This window comes from Enoplosus armatus, chromosome 17 (genome assembly GCF_043641665.1).
Source record: "Enoplosus armatus isolate fEnoArm2 chromosome 17, fEnoArm2.hap1, whole genome shotgun sequence".
In the NCBI taxonomy this organism is placed as follows: domain Eukaryota; kingdom Metazoa; phylum Chordata; class Actinopteri; order Centrarchiformes; family Enoplosidae; genus Enoplosus; species Enoplosus armatus.
The window spans coordinates 1,608,700-1,623,508 of NC_092196.1; the positions used below are offsets into that span (position 1 = coordinate 1,608,700).

General features: G+C 44.7%; 1 protein-coding gene across 3 annotated transcripts in view; it reads left to right on the plus strand.

The window, feature by feature from the left end:
• rbfox1 (RNA binding fox-1 homolog 1) overlaps positions 1–14,809 on the plus strand; it is a 103,766-nt gene that overhangs the window by 69,805 nt on the left and 19,152 nt on the right. For 2 of the 3 annotated variants that reach the window (XM_070924026.1, XM_070924028.1), the window contains exons 7-9: positions 849–902; positions 3,112–3,244; positions 11,357–11,396. In XM_070924026.1, the coding sequence (XP_070780127.1) occupies positions 849–902; positions 3,112–3,244; positions 11,357–11,396 (227 nt within the window). Of the gene's footprint in view, positions 1–848; positions 903–3,111; positions 3,245–11,356; positions 11,397–13,664; positions 13,668–14,809 lie in introns of all 3 variants that reach the window. The other variant, XM_070924027.1, reaches the window with a different exon arrangement.

The following is a 14,809-nucleotide window of genomic DNA, read 5'->3' on the forward strand; positions in this document are numbered from 1 at the left end:
TGCATGGCCTCCAGAAGATGTACCGTAATAACTTTGGCCATCCCCTGATTTTTTACTTTTAGTTTGAGTTTTTTTTCCCCCTTAGTATGTTAATTCATTCTAATTTCAAAACAAATGACAATTCTCATCAGCCTCAGACGCACGTTTGGATTTGGAATTAGCAAATGTTAGCATGCTAATCTAAGACAGTGAACCTGTTTATGGCGGCACGTGGTGAGCATCATATCAACTTAACGTATGCATGTTAGCATTGTCATTTTGAGTGTTTTGCCATGCCAGCATTAGCATTTAAAAGCGGCTGCTGTACCCAAGTACAGTGGCACATAGCCGTTAGCGTGGCTGTTGACTCTTAGCCTTGTCGTAACCGTAACTCACGATAGAGACTAAAAATCAGGATATGCTCTATGGAAGCGTGGTACTTGGACATACGCACTGGAGTATCAATCCAAGCAAGTGCTTCGAGTTGTCCCGAGAGAAGGACGTTTTGCCCCCCTGGCAACGTGAAATGTTCACATTAAAGATACGTTGCAATGTAACCGTTTTGTCTTGAAAATGTAATCCAGGTCAATACATCCGCAATTTCAATCCACCTGTATGTGAATGCAAATTTGTATCAGACAAAATATCAAATGGTCTTGGGAGTTGACGTGCCAAGTGTGTTCTAAACGTCCGAATGTACATTCCCAGATGAATGTTCAGCCGGAACACGCAGGGCATATAAACTAGCCACGTAAAGTATTTCTGATTCCGATTCACAATAAAACACTGTTGCCTTCTTTTTCCTTTTTTTTTTCCCCCTCTTGTCTCTTTTCTCTTCCTCTCTGTACGTTTCTTTGTCTTGCTTTCAGGCTGGAAGCTAAATCCAGTGGTCAGCGCTGTCTACAGCCCAGAAATCTATGCAGGTAGGAGGACATGCCCTTCTCCATCCGTCACCATCTCCTTTGTCGTTATCTTCCTCCTCCTCCTCCTCATTTGTTTTGTTCTTCAGTTTCTTCAACATCTTCATTTTCTCCTTCTCTTCACCCATCCCCCCCCCCTCTTCATTTTAACCTTCGCCACCTCTCCCTCCTCCTGCTTTCCTTCCTTCCAAGCAACACGCAAGCCGGGCAAAAGTCTGTTTATAGCCTGAGAACTGTGCTGAGTTGCACAAACGCGACGACAGACTGCCATCTCTGCTGCAAAACAAACACACATTCTGCAACCCCCCCACCCCACCCCCACCGCCACCCACAAGCCGTCTTCAATCTTGGCCATCCCAGCATTCACCTCCCCCCAAACCCTTAACCACCACCCAACCCCCACCCCCGTCATTAACCATGGCTATTAAGATGAAAAATACCTGGATTTTGTGATAAGAAGAGCAGAGACAGATAAAAAAAAAAGAGTGTGACAGAGGAGAGGAGGAGTGAAGGAAAGCAAAGGACAAGAAAGAAGGAGATCTAATTGTCCATTTATGCAAGGACATCAAAAGGTATGAAATATATTTTTGCAAATTAAAATCAATACTTTCAGCTTCTCCAGTCGTTTACTTAATTCACCCCCCCACATTCTTTTAATTGCAAAATGTTTGTGTATTGATTTGCCTTTGTTTCACCTTTCAAGTACCTAAAATGCCATTGGGGCGTGTGTGTGTGTGTGTGTTGCATGAGCTTTTCGGGCGTGCTCTGTGTTGGCAATTTGTGCTATGATGTTATTGATAGGTTATGATTGCGGCCATTCCAGACAGAGGCCAGGACCTGTTCTTGTGGTTAATTGGTTGAGATGTTTTTATGGCACACAGAGAATTAAGAGTCACAAGGCTGTGTTGAAGACTCAACAAATTACCACGGCCAATTTCTGTAAAAAGCTCTTTCAGGTAAACCCCCCCCAAAAAAAGTCACCAGTCAGGTTTAGAAATCCAGAAGCACTCAAGAGGAATGGGTCTTGAGACAGTGGCTACGCTAACTGATAATACTAGATGATGATTGTCTTGATGCTCTAGACAAAGGTATTGTCTGACCCCATGGTTAATTGTTTGTAGCTTCTCTGAACAGCCAGATGCTTGAAGGCATCACGGGGGGGGGGGGGGGGCGAAGTTCAAAACCTGCCTGCTCTGACGTCTCTGCAGTCCTGGCCCAATGGCTGTTTGTTTGTCTGTTTCGTCAAAAAAGGTTTCAAACTCTTGACTTGACTTGGACTTGCCCGAAAGGACTTGAGACTTGACTAGGATTGGTACAAACAATCTTAAGACATGACTTTGAGTCATCCCCCCCCCCAAAAGCTGGCATTAACCCAAAGACGCAATTTCTGTCTTTTCTCCAACACAATGCACTGGTGCAACCCCTTTTTGACAGCACATGTAACCATGTGTGCCACCGTTGTCGCCGGGTTACGCAGTTTTGCTCAGCGTTCTTGAGTCCTAATGAGTTCCCAGTCGTTCTCTTCATCTGCATACGGCCAAGCGCTCCTTTTTCATTTAGGCCGCATCGACGGCGGAGTGGGGTAGCGCTGGGGGGGAGTCATCGGCGTGACTTTTAACGGCAGCCAGGCCACTCGATCCTAAAATCAAGGTGACAAAAGATGAATAGGAACAATTACCAGCCTCGCTCATCTCCTTGTCTCTCTTTGAGAAACTCTTATCCTTTGGCTCGGTTTTTTTTTTTCATCAGGTCAATGAATGATTCACTGTTTCTATTAGCATTTTATTAGATCTCCTTTTTTTGAGGAGACGTGTAATTAGGGTTGGAAATGGCACCTCGATCTCCTTCTCAACCTTCACTCACCCCAGCTCTCGAATTAAGCTTCGTGTCAGTCGTCCCCCTTTAAGATTAATGATAAGTTAATAACAGTAGCGCTGCGATAGCTCCACTCCACTGCCACTCTTTCTTTGTTCGTTCTTTCTCTTTCGTTTGTTTTTTCTACAACTGGGAATGGGCAGACCACATTGCACATCCTCTCCAGGATTCAAATGCTAATGTCAACGACGGGCGCTCTGCCCTTTGTGCTATGCCATCCACTGAGCACTGCTTAAAGAACTCGCCTCAAGCAGAAATGAAGTGCGTTCTTTTCGGGGGGGGGGGGGCATTGTGACACCAGAGAAGGTATGGATGTTTTTCTGCTCTCTGTCTCCAGTACCAGGTTTTCCCTACCCAGCAGCCAGTGCAGCAGCAGCGTACAGAGGAGCCCACCTACGAGGGCGAGGACGGACCGTGTACAACACATTCAGGGCGGCTGCTCCGCCCCCCCACATTCCAGCTTATGGCGGGTGAGCATCCCGTCTTGCCCTTGTCCCGTTGTCATTTCTATTTCTTCCTCATTGGTCTCACCTTCCCTCTTCCCCTCATCCAATGGCAAGTCCTGAAGCTCTGCGCTCAGAGTCAGCGGCGCGGTGCATGCCAGCCTCGCCGAGCAGCGATAACACCCCCCCCCCCCCCCCCCACACACACACACACACACACACACACTTCCACAGCATGCCGAACCAACCGACAGGCATGCTCCAATGTGCCTTTGCACGGACTCGTGGATAATTACTGTAAATTTGGCCTTGTATTGTGGTGTCATTGAGCGAGGCTGTGTACATGGTGGAATGGGAGGTTCTCTACTTTAACTGAAACTGGAGTTTACCCAGTCGCCAAATTAAGGAGAAAGAGAAAAAAAAAACATCCTCCCAGCTCTGGCTGACCCCTCCATGGCTGAATGCTCTGGAGACGAGCCAAGCGGAGCTGTGTATTGTGGGCAGTCAGATCTGATTTGCCATTATGCTGTTGGATCTTTTTTTTTTTTTTTATTCATTTTGCTCTTTATAACTGCAAGCAAATGGACACTAAGGAGGCTGGCTGGAAATCTATTTAAGGATGGGAACAGAGAGGATTTTCATTTCTCCTGCTCACACTGGTCAGGTTTCCGAAACAAATTACAAAAGAAAATGCAATTTTTAATGTGAGTTTTCATCCGCCGCTGTTATGTTAAATATTAGGAGTCGAGTGCATTGATTTTGTTGGTGGCGCTGATCCTCCAGTTGGGTGCCCGTTAATCCGTTGCTGAAGAAGAGGACACGTGGAAAATGCGATGGAAAAGTGAAACGTCTCTGCTCGTTTCATGTGTGAATGTTAATGGCGGTGTCCTCGAGCCAAAGCGAAGGAAGACCTTTGTTGATGTGGACCTCAGACTTCAACGTCGGAGAGGCATTTTCCAGATGGCGAGGGTGCTAAGCGATGACACTACAGCGAGTCATCTGTGCAATGTTGATATCTAACCAAGGCGGCTAAGTTACGCTAACTTAGCATTTAGTGGGAGGGGCTTAGCGGAAATGGTACGTGGCAGCAGAGGCGTCGTGTGCGCTCAGACTGCAGTCCTAATATTTCGGGAACAAAGTCGTCATTTTTCGAGAAAAAAGTTGTAATATTTCAAGAATAAGGTCCTAATAGAATACGTCGCTTTGGTTTTAGTATTTCCTGACAGCCCGCAGTTATTCCGACTTTAGAAAACAGCGCGACGTCTCCCCTGCCTCCCCTTCCCCTTCCCTCACAGCCTCCTTTGCTCTGTTTGGGACTGTCATAGAGATTTATGCCTGATCAGAAGTGCTTTCAAACAGTCTCGTTTTTTTTTTCCCCTTGTCTCATCCAGACACAGTCCCAAACAGGGTCAGGTGTCTGTCAAGACAGGTCTGAATGGGACACTACTACCGTATCGGCGGAGCGCTGAGCAATAACGTAGCCTGATGCACAGCGGGCCGTAGGACAGGTAGGCTCTGGATGCCTTTCACATCATTTGCGCACAAAGCCCACTGAGCTTTAATCACTTCCAGACGCCATAACTGAACTCTGGTCTCAGCTGTCTGGAGAAAACCAGGTCCCCCGATGTACTCCGTCTGCTGCTTCACCATGTCACTGGTTTCATTTTCTCTGATAATAGGATCAGGTGCTCATTGCTGAAACGTATATTTCGTATTTTAGTAAGACGCTGCTTTCGTCTTTCGAGAGTGCTGAGTTTCAGTTGAGTAGTAGCTTCACCCCAGGAAACGGAATTCTTTCAAAAAGAGAAAGTGAGAGCAGCGTGGGGAGTACGACACAACTCTGGTGTCGTGACTCTGATGAAGTGAGTGCCGTGGAAACGCACATTATACTGAATTCATCCAGACAACACGGAGGATGTGCCAAATTTATGTTGACATCAAACAGCATCACGAATTAAAAACAAAAGCAGCTCCTTACTAAAATATGAAATACGCTCATAAATTGAAAATAAAGGCAAAGGAAGGCCTGCTCAGTACAGGCCACTATTTGAAACTATACGGTATATTATTTGTTAGTGTGTGAAATGGAAATAACCCAATACAAAACCCTTCATCCAACATAGTCGGAGTCGGAGGAATGAATGGTACCTTCACATACTAAGAACGCAAGTAAGTGGAAAGACTCTCCAGCGGCAGAGATGCCCCTACGTAGAACGAGGGGGCCCTGGCGAAGAGAAATGCGCCACAGGTTGCACTTCCATTAACGCCGCTGCGCCGCTTAATTGCCCCGGCCGGAGTCGGACGGTGAATTATTAATGTGGGCCGTGATGTATTTTTATTAAAACTGTCTCGGGTGGCAACGAGCCGATCGGAAATAACTCCTGTGACACAGCTGGGAAGCCGAGTTTGCCTATCGTATCAATAAGCCAATACGTGCACGTAGCCCCAAGGAAAACGTTTTAATGAAACGGCTCTCCGGGCCACCTTGACATTTGAGAAGTTATTGATTATCAGAGGGAGCACAAACAGTGTGAGACCAGTCCATTGGCTGGTTGAGATTGGAAGCCTGGTCCTCTGAGGAGCTCTTCGCGTTAAATGGAACTCCATCACAATGCGGTGCGGGCGGCAGCGTCCTGCTCGTTTTATTGGGAGCTGGATGAGGAATGCTTTCTCTCCTTCACACACACACACACATGCATGCATACACTGCAAAAAGAGGGAGTTTCTTTAATCTCTACGCACTAATGGTCATACAGCGCTTTCATATCATTAGACAGATCGTGACACACAGATATGATACAATACCTGTGAATACAGTTATATAATATCTTACGTGGCTCTGGTGGCGCTTTGTCAAGTCTGAGAGAGTAGACGACGCCATGGCGATGTCAACGGGGTTATGCCGACTCAGGGCTTGGAGACGACGCATTTGGAGGGACAAACTGGGGGCGCTGGGTTTCAAAAGACGTGGGCGCTTACCGGACAGGAAGGGTCGGAAAAAGGATCCTGTTGGAGCTGGAGCGCTACCGCCATGGCTGCAGCAGAGCCATGCAGAGACGAGAGTCGCATCAAGGAAGTCCAAAACGCTTGATCATCGCGTAGACTTCAGGTACTTCCAGGAATTCGATTTGAATGCATAAATATGATACATCGATGGTAAATACAGAGATACAGAACTGCAATTTTCGGTAATTAGTTAGATAAAGGAGTTGACGCAACTCTCTCTCTACATGGCTCTGGGCTACGGAAAACCTGTAGGCATACGCACCACTTTTTTAAACTTTTTTGGAGTTACCCATACTAGACACTAAAAGTCAGGATACCTTTGCCTCAGTTACTCCAATTTATTTCCATGCAAATCCCCCAATTTTATGGACGTGCAATACACCTTTAATCTTAAAGGTCCTGAAAACATATTTTCTCAATCAAATTCTTACTACAAGTGATTGGTGGGACGTGTAGTAACTAGTGCTTAGCTCGTGGGAGTGTCCATACGCCAGTTGGGTCCTACATAAACCCATCTTCTGCTAAAGTTAGATCAGTTTCGTTGTGTTTTTTTTTTTTTGTCAAGTATGTTTTATGAAAGAAGGATTTCAGGAGATGCAGGAATGCAGTCTACATTTACATTAAAAAAATAAAGTAAGATAATACACAACAGATAGTGTCCAATATGGATAAACACACACATACACACAAAGGAAATAAAAAGAAATACTCTTTAACAACCTTCCCACCCTCCCTCACTTCCTTCTGATCAGTACGTAGAATACGGCATTAAAGGTCGCAACGGAAATAATTAAAACAAAAAGGTGACAAGTGACGAGTGTCTATTATGGGTTATTTCTCAGGTAACAGACGAGGGGCAGCCGGATCCTATTGAACTGTGACTCTGTAATTTTAGTTTTTGTAGATGTAGGGTATTAGTCAATTCATTGAGCCGTATTTTTTTAAAGTGGGGACTTCCTTCTTCTTCCAGAATGTCAAAATGATTTTTCTGAGCCGTAATCAGACCGTAAGAGGAAAGTTGCTGCTGTGCTTTCTTTAGTACAGACGTGGAGTCCGAAGTCCCCAGTACAATTGAGGCAGGATCAGGTTTAATGTGGATATTGAGAATATCAGAGAATGCTTTAAAAATGTTTGTGAAGCTTTGATTTTGAATAGCGGAGTCTGTGGATAACCCGAAAACTGCATGAGGCAATGCCTGGGGTCCCATCAGGAATCCTCATCCCCAGCTCATTTTCCCATGCAGTTTTGATTGCTGTCATTGCGGGGGGGGGGGGGGGGGGGGGGTTGACAGATTGTAATGTCGGTACCCGCATTCTGGAGGAGACACTCACCTAGAACTGAGGGTGAAGCACTTTCAAAAGCAGGTGAATGGGCGCGCACATAGTTTCGGATTTGCAGAAACCTCAAACTCCTAATGAGTTTCCTGCAACCGAACAAACGCAAAGGTTCTGCTCAGACAAAGGTCGCCAGCTGTGTGAACAATTATGTTAAGCCCCATGGTTAGATTTGACTTTATGGATCGCGCCATCATTTTCCAGTTTGCGCAGTTGTCCGGCAAGCAATCTTTGCGGTTTCTCCCCAAACTCAAAGTGCTTCTGCTTTAAAGAAAGTAAACGATTTCGAAATCTTTGCCGAAACAATCTGAGTATACTGGAGTTTTTCTAACTCTTGAAGCTTAGCTTTATTTCGCTTATTTCTGTGCCCCGAACAGGAGGTTATACAACCCCTCAGATATGCTTTTATATGTCTCCCATAGTAAACATTGGGAGGTCTCTGGGGTATCGTTGGTTTCAAAAAAAGATATAGTCATTTGCAAGAGGAGATAATCAGGAAGTTTGGGGTCATTGAGAAGTTGAGGTTCCATTCTCCACAGTGGCCGAGAGGAGTGCAGGCCGCATAGATTGAGTGTGAATGTAAGGGGGCTATGTTGGGAGATCAATCACGATATCTAGAGTTATGAACGTGAGGCAGTAATTTAGAGTCTACCAGAAAGTAGTCAATACGGGTATAAACATTGTGTGTACACGTGAGTTAAAAGAGTAGTCTCTATTTGTGGGGTGAAATAAATCTCCACACATCCGATAGGTTGGAATTGTTCACGTATGCGTTTAAAAAAAAAAAATCCCTTGTATTAGAGCGTGGGGCCCGTTTCTTAGAGGAGCTATGTTAGTTTGTCTGTTATTATGAAGAAAGCTGGATTATCGAAATTAAGGACAATAGATATTAACCAAGGTTATAGGGCCAGAGTGGATTTCCCCGGTAACAATAAGGTAGCAACCCTCTGCATCTGTTTTCGTTGACTGATGTCTAAATTGAACACCCTTGTGAATTAAGATAGATACGCCCCTAGCTTTGGCTGAAAGTGATGAGAAGTAGTAGATAGGCTTGCCCAATCCACCTGCTCCTTAGCCTAGCTTGCGAGCCATTTTTTTTAAGTGGGTTTCATGAAGGAACATAATATCTGAGGACAGAGATTTCAAGTGGGCTAGTACTTTACCCCTCTTTACTGGATGGTTCAGCCCCCTCACGTTCCGGGTGAGGCTCCCCTCGTCCGTCACCGTGAGCGACACCATTGTCCTGAATTGGAGGGAGAAAGCCGACTCCATAAGGGAGGCTAAGGAACAGTAGAAAGAAGAAGAATAGAAACGGTAAAAAGGTAGTGTAAAAATTACTATCAGTGGATACAAGAGAATCAAGGAGCCTCCCTATAATCTATGGTTTAACCTAATGTCAACCTTAAAGTAAATACAGTGCAAAGAGTGACTCCACAGTCGGTTTAAGTTTAATAAATAAATAAACACGCCTATTTCAATGTAGGGGTGATGCAATTTATAAGCCTGTACCCATTGAAATGGTTCATATCAAAAATCCATAAATGAATAGAAATTGAGAGTGGACCTTGATCAAGTAGGATATTCTGTAGATTTCCATGTCACAAATCCAGATGGTTCACATGTTCCTCACCGTTGACAGTGACCCGCAGTTTCGAGGGGTACTGCATACCAAACCTCACTCCTGGTTTGTCCTTCAGCAGCTCTCTAGCTCTTTGGAACATGGCATGCTGGGGGGGGGCGGTAGTCTGGGAATATGAGAATCCTCTGTTCATTGAAAGTAATTTGCTGCATCTCAGCCACCATCCGTAGTATTTCTTCCAGCTCGTGAGTGTAGTGCATTTTGAGGATGAAGGGGTGAGGTTGTTCGGTGTCACCCAGGCGGGTTCAGAGCGCTCTGTGGCATCTGTCAATAAGTGGACGTTCCTTCAGGGAGAGTGCGTCTTTAAGGAGTTGTGCAATAAACTTTCTGGGTTTCTTACCCGTTTCAGCTCCTTCTCTTATATACAAGAACCGCAGGTTTTGTCTCCTGCTGCGCCCCTCGAGATCGGTGCACTTGTCCTTGTTTAAGCACCCAACCCCTTGCCTCCAGCTTTGTGATTGTATCAGCAGCGCTCGACGCAAGCTTGCTAGCAAGCCCGTTCGCCATGGCTTTAACAGCTGAGATGGCTGTGTGGGTTTCACATTTGAGAGTAGTCAGTTCACCTCTGATGGTGGTCGAAATTTGGTCGATCCTTTTGTCAATTTTGTCCACAAACTCCGTCTTAAGTGAGAACAGTTCTGCATGGACGGAGGCAATAGCCTCCAGCACTGTGCTGTTTCCTGGATCTTGGGCATTTCCATCTCCTTCAGGGCACCCCGAGGTACCTTGGGCCTACTTCAGTAGTTTTACGAGGTCGGTTTGGCATAGTCATAATTCACCAAGTTTTTAGATGTAACGGCAGTAAGTGGTCGTGTAAGAAGTTACTTTAAGTTTTTACATTGATTTTATGGCGGAATATCGGAATATTTAGCTTCAGACGACTTTTTAAAATTCGACTGCGGGAGTGCAGAGACTCACGCCTTACTCAAGCATGGTTCCCCTGTATATCCTTGTATATAGCTTTTCAACGATGGAGACTGAGCTACCATGCAAGGTGCTGGCCTCCATCGGGAGAAACTTGAATGGGGGGGGGGGGCACTGCACCTATCAGGATCTACATTTGAATTGATATCTGATGACAGTTGTGGGCTTGTTTGGTCACTGTCCATCAGATCTATTTAAAGACAGTACTTAAGTCCAATGTCGGGATCCTGGAGGAATGATGATTCCTTTTTCGGTGGTTGGGCTGTTGATCTGATCCTCTGAAGCAAGTTAGCCCGTGCAGCATAGCTTATCATGGTGATCTACCCCGGTTAAAGGTGAGCCAGAAAACCTCACTTAAGCCCAAAGACAGCCGGCTAACCCACTAATCTCGCATCATGGAACCGGCCTCAGCTGAGCTTCTGATGTCAACATAAAAACAAGTCGCAAGTTGCAAATGAAGAGTGCTGAATCCTCCTCCTGTCCTTGAAAATATGGACTCCATAATTCAACCTGCCAAGTTCAAGCCTGGGGTAGTCCGTCGCTCCTTGACATGAACATTTTTCACAACCCTATAATCCTCAAAACACTTGCCGTATGATATGCAAAATTGCTTGCCTTGGTCCGGACTTTGAGTCCACCCACTCCACCCAGTTGAATGCTTCTGGTCAGGCATGTCACGACATGAAACAGCGGTTTCTCGGTTGAAAAGCCAATTATCCAATGAAATCCGCGGGGAGACTAACAATTTCAAATTATCAACTGTAACTCGTTGACAATTCTGATATCAGGCAACAAAATTGCACTTTTTTTTTTCTTTTTTTCTGTTTCTCTCCGGCGGCTTGCATTAGGTCATCATGCTAGAAATGTCATTGAATACTGTCTTTGTTTTAGAGACGAACCTCAGTATGAATCTGATGCTGCTGATTGGACTTCTAGCTGTGTAATATTTGTGAACTTGACCTAGTGAGAGAATGTTTTTGGACCTTCCCAGCCTCCTTACCCAGCCATTAGAGAGCAGGGGGTGGGGGGGGGTGCCTGCTGTATTTCCCCTTTCCTCTGCCCCTTTCATGTCTTTTAGTTTTAGTTTTTTTTTTGGTGGTGGTTCTTTTGATAGTGGAGATTGGGGGCTGTTGGTAGCTAGCCCAGTGCCTGCATGTCAACATGCACTAATATGGATGTTTTTGTTTTATTGTGTTTGTTTGTTTGTTTGTTTGTTTGTGTTTGCATCCTCTGCAGTGTTGTTTACCAGGATGGATTTTATGGTGCAGATATTTATGTAAGTATTATTTACTGGTATGACATTGCATGCTACACCGCCATCTCCGTGGTCTCCGCACACGCAAGACCCCCCCCCCCAACTCTCCACACTCCTGCTGGTTACGTCACAGTCTGCAGTTCAGATTATGGCCCCCAGCAAAGAGACTGTAGGCTACAATCAACAGGCACTGTGAGCAAGGCACAAACTAAAACTCCAACCAAATAAAACAGGTGCAAAAAATACAGAGTGCAACTGGGGTGAGAAAATGAATGAAGTGGAAAAACCACTTCTTCAGGACTCTCACGATTTAATTTGATTTCACTTGATTTGATTTGATTTGGATTCTCGGTGTCATGATTTGATTCAGAATCAATTCTTGATTCAATGAATAGTCATGTATGAAATATAACTGACAGCGACGATAACTGGTCTGAAGGTCGCTGCCTTGCCGAACACATAAAGAAAAGTGTGTTTTTATTTGAAAAAGGCAACTGCAAAAACGTGCTACGGTAACCTGCCTGTGTCAGAATAACACATACAGAAACAAACAAAAAAAAAAAACATGGCCGCACACATATCTTTGACAAAACTTTTTTTAAAAATCTTAACATAAGGTCAATTTACTCGCTTTACTAGCTAGAATTGTTTGTTTTTTTTATTTAGTAATCTGTGTGCCAAACGATGTGTAATAACAAACGATACACTAAACTGAGCGCAACAGGGATTATCCATGAACATCACACCAGTATGTGATTGATGATGATGATGATCATGATTAACTAGTTATATAATGTGTACTAATTAATTTGTTTGGTAAATTTGAAAATACGCAAAAGTTCCAAATAAAACGGAGAGGGAAGGACAAACAAACGGAAACTATATTTAGACACATTTTGCATATTGACCTTCACTTCTCTACAGGCCACATTCTTGTCACTCTGTGCCTTTTCATTTCGGTGATTCCTTCTATTCATTTTCACATCATTGTAAAAGAGATTTTGATCTCAGTGAGACTTCCTGTAAAAAAACAAAAAAATAAAAACAAAACCCAAACATCTGAGGTTTTAAAACCAGTGACAGGACGACTCTAAAAAAAAAAAAAAAAAAAAAGCCAGTAAGATGCATTGGTGTGTGTTACGGAGAAGCAGAAGGTTCAGTTTTTAATTTAATTTTAAACTGAACTGAACTCAAGCAGAGCCGAGACGAAGGTTTAAAATAATAACGAAGCAATTTATTTTTGCTCTAGACAAGGTTTTCAAGTTTTTCCAGTTTAGAAAAACAACCTTCAACCCGTTCCTGACCAAGTCAAAGCCAAACTTACTGAAATACACGTCTGCTGAGCTCACGTCGAGCACACTCCTTGTGTTCCCTGTGGTGGATCACTTTCAAACCAAATGCTGCCTGGAAGGTTGAAGAAACACAAAAATGACGGTATGATTTAAACATTTATCCGCATTAGTAAATAGTTGTAAAAACACTGGTTTAGTCCTTTAACAACAATTAAAAAAAAAAAGGTTTCAAGCACTAATACTCAGTGGTGGAAGCTTCAGTGATGCACTTTGACTAATGATGCACTTTGTATGTATGCCTGTGTGTGTGTGTGTGTGTGTGTGTGTGTAGGAGGTGCTTAGAGAGCTCCCATAACATTCGACCTACTTGCCTCCCCATTAGCCCCCGTGCCCCTGCCATAGGGATTGATTGCCACGCCGCAGTCAGAACATTTAATATTCATTAGCATCATTAGCAAAGGGATCAAGAGCCCCTGACGCTGTGTTTGTGTTTTTTCAAAAAAAAAAAAAGCGGCACTTTAGAAGTGTATTCAGTCAATCCAAATGGCAGATTATATAAGATGTATAAAAGAAAGAAGTTCTCTAATAATGGCCGGGGGGGGGGGCGTTATGTGAAACAGGCTTACATTGGAGACGGGTCTTTATTTCTAATTCCTGTTCCCTCGTGAATGCAAAACTCAATTCTATTTCTTAGTTTTTATATTTTGTACATACTTTAGCTCTAAATTTATGCTACTTTCTACTCTTGAATGGGAGCACCGGTACTGTACAATTTCCCCCCCCCCCAGGGATCAATAAAGTATTTCTGATTCTGATTCTGAAAAACTCACGGTTAAGCTAAGTCAGTGAAATGCAACACCTCCCTGCACGGCTGTTACACATTAAAAGTCTCCCAGCGGGTCAGTGGGCATAATCCCTGCCTTCCTGGTAGGCTTTTAAAGTAAAAAAAAATCTGCAGGAAATGTTTTAAACGTTTGAGCTGATGGCAGCTTAACAGCAAGTGCGATGGTCATGCTCGTCAGCAGGGGCGACCGCGGCCAACCTGAGACGTCGCCTCCCTCTCTCAAACCAAAGCTGTGTCTTCCAATAAACCGACTGACTCAAAACGCGTTTCGTTTATCTGCGCTGGCCGACTCGAGAGAACGAACTCTGTGTCCTTGTGAGACGATCTGACACGACTCATGGTACGACACGTTTCAAAACGGAACGATTCCAGTTCTATGAAAGCAGCGCTGCTCACCTTCAAATTGATACCGTACGTTTCTGTCGCTCAAACAGACTGAGAAGCGAGCTACGTTCAAAACACCACCGAGCGTCCGTCGCCCACGTGACACGTTTCCTCAAATAAAGACTAACTAGGTATGTTTCGATGAAAAACTAAAATCTACGAGGACAGCCGCGTATTATCTTGCGACGTAACTACGGCAACAAGAGACGCGTTCGGCAGAGAGTCACTCGTTAAACCGAAACCGTCCTTTCTTCTCATGAAATCCAAACAGTCTTCCAAACTGTAGATGTGTTTGTTCAAGCGACACGACGCCGACGTTCCTCTTTACCTGTACCTTTTTTTTTTTTTATATATATATTTTAAATGCTGGAAGTCAGCGATGGACGGACAGGAAGAGGAGTCCTGCTCGGCCCTTTCCTTCCTGCGGCGAATCAGCAAATTCGATGGATCGGGAGGCACGCGTGCACGCGGAGTTGCAGGGGCTGTGCCATTAGTCACTCAGTCAGGAGTGACAGTCCACAGTGGCTGGTGACTAACGCCGGGGCCAACCTGTTCATCTTCCTGCCACGGCCCATCATCGCACGCACTAAGTATCACTTACTCGCCTCCGCGGTTTATAGTGGTAATAATACATCGCTCGTGTCAGGACAGACGCGCCGCCTCAGTCGCGGAGCGTGGAAGGGTGGAAGGTGAAATGATGTGAGAAGTGCCGGAGTTGTCACTGAGCCCTGGAAGAGAGAAAAATGGCTTTTTGTTTCGTGATAAATGAAGGCGGTGGGGGGGGGGGTTCCCGCCATGTGCCATTTAAAGCCAACAGCCTGCTGGCTTCCAGTGAAAACAGAGCAGGCTACCAATCTTGTAACACAACGGCTCGCGGCTGCAAAAAGATACAGAACTCTTCAGTTTCATCTTTT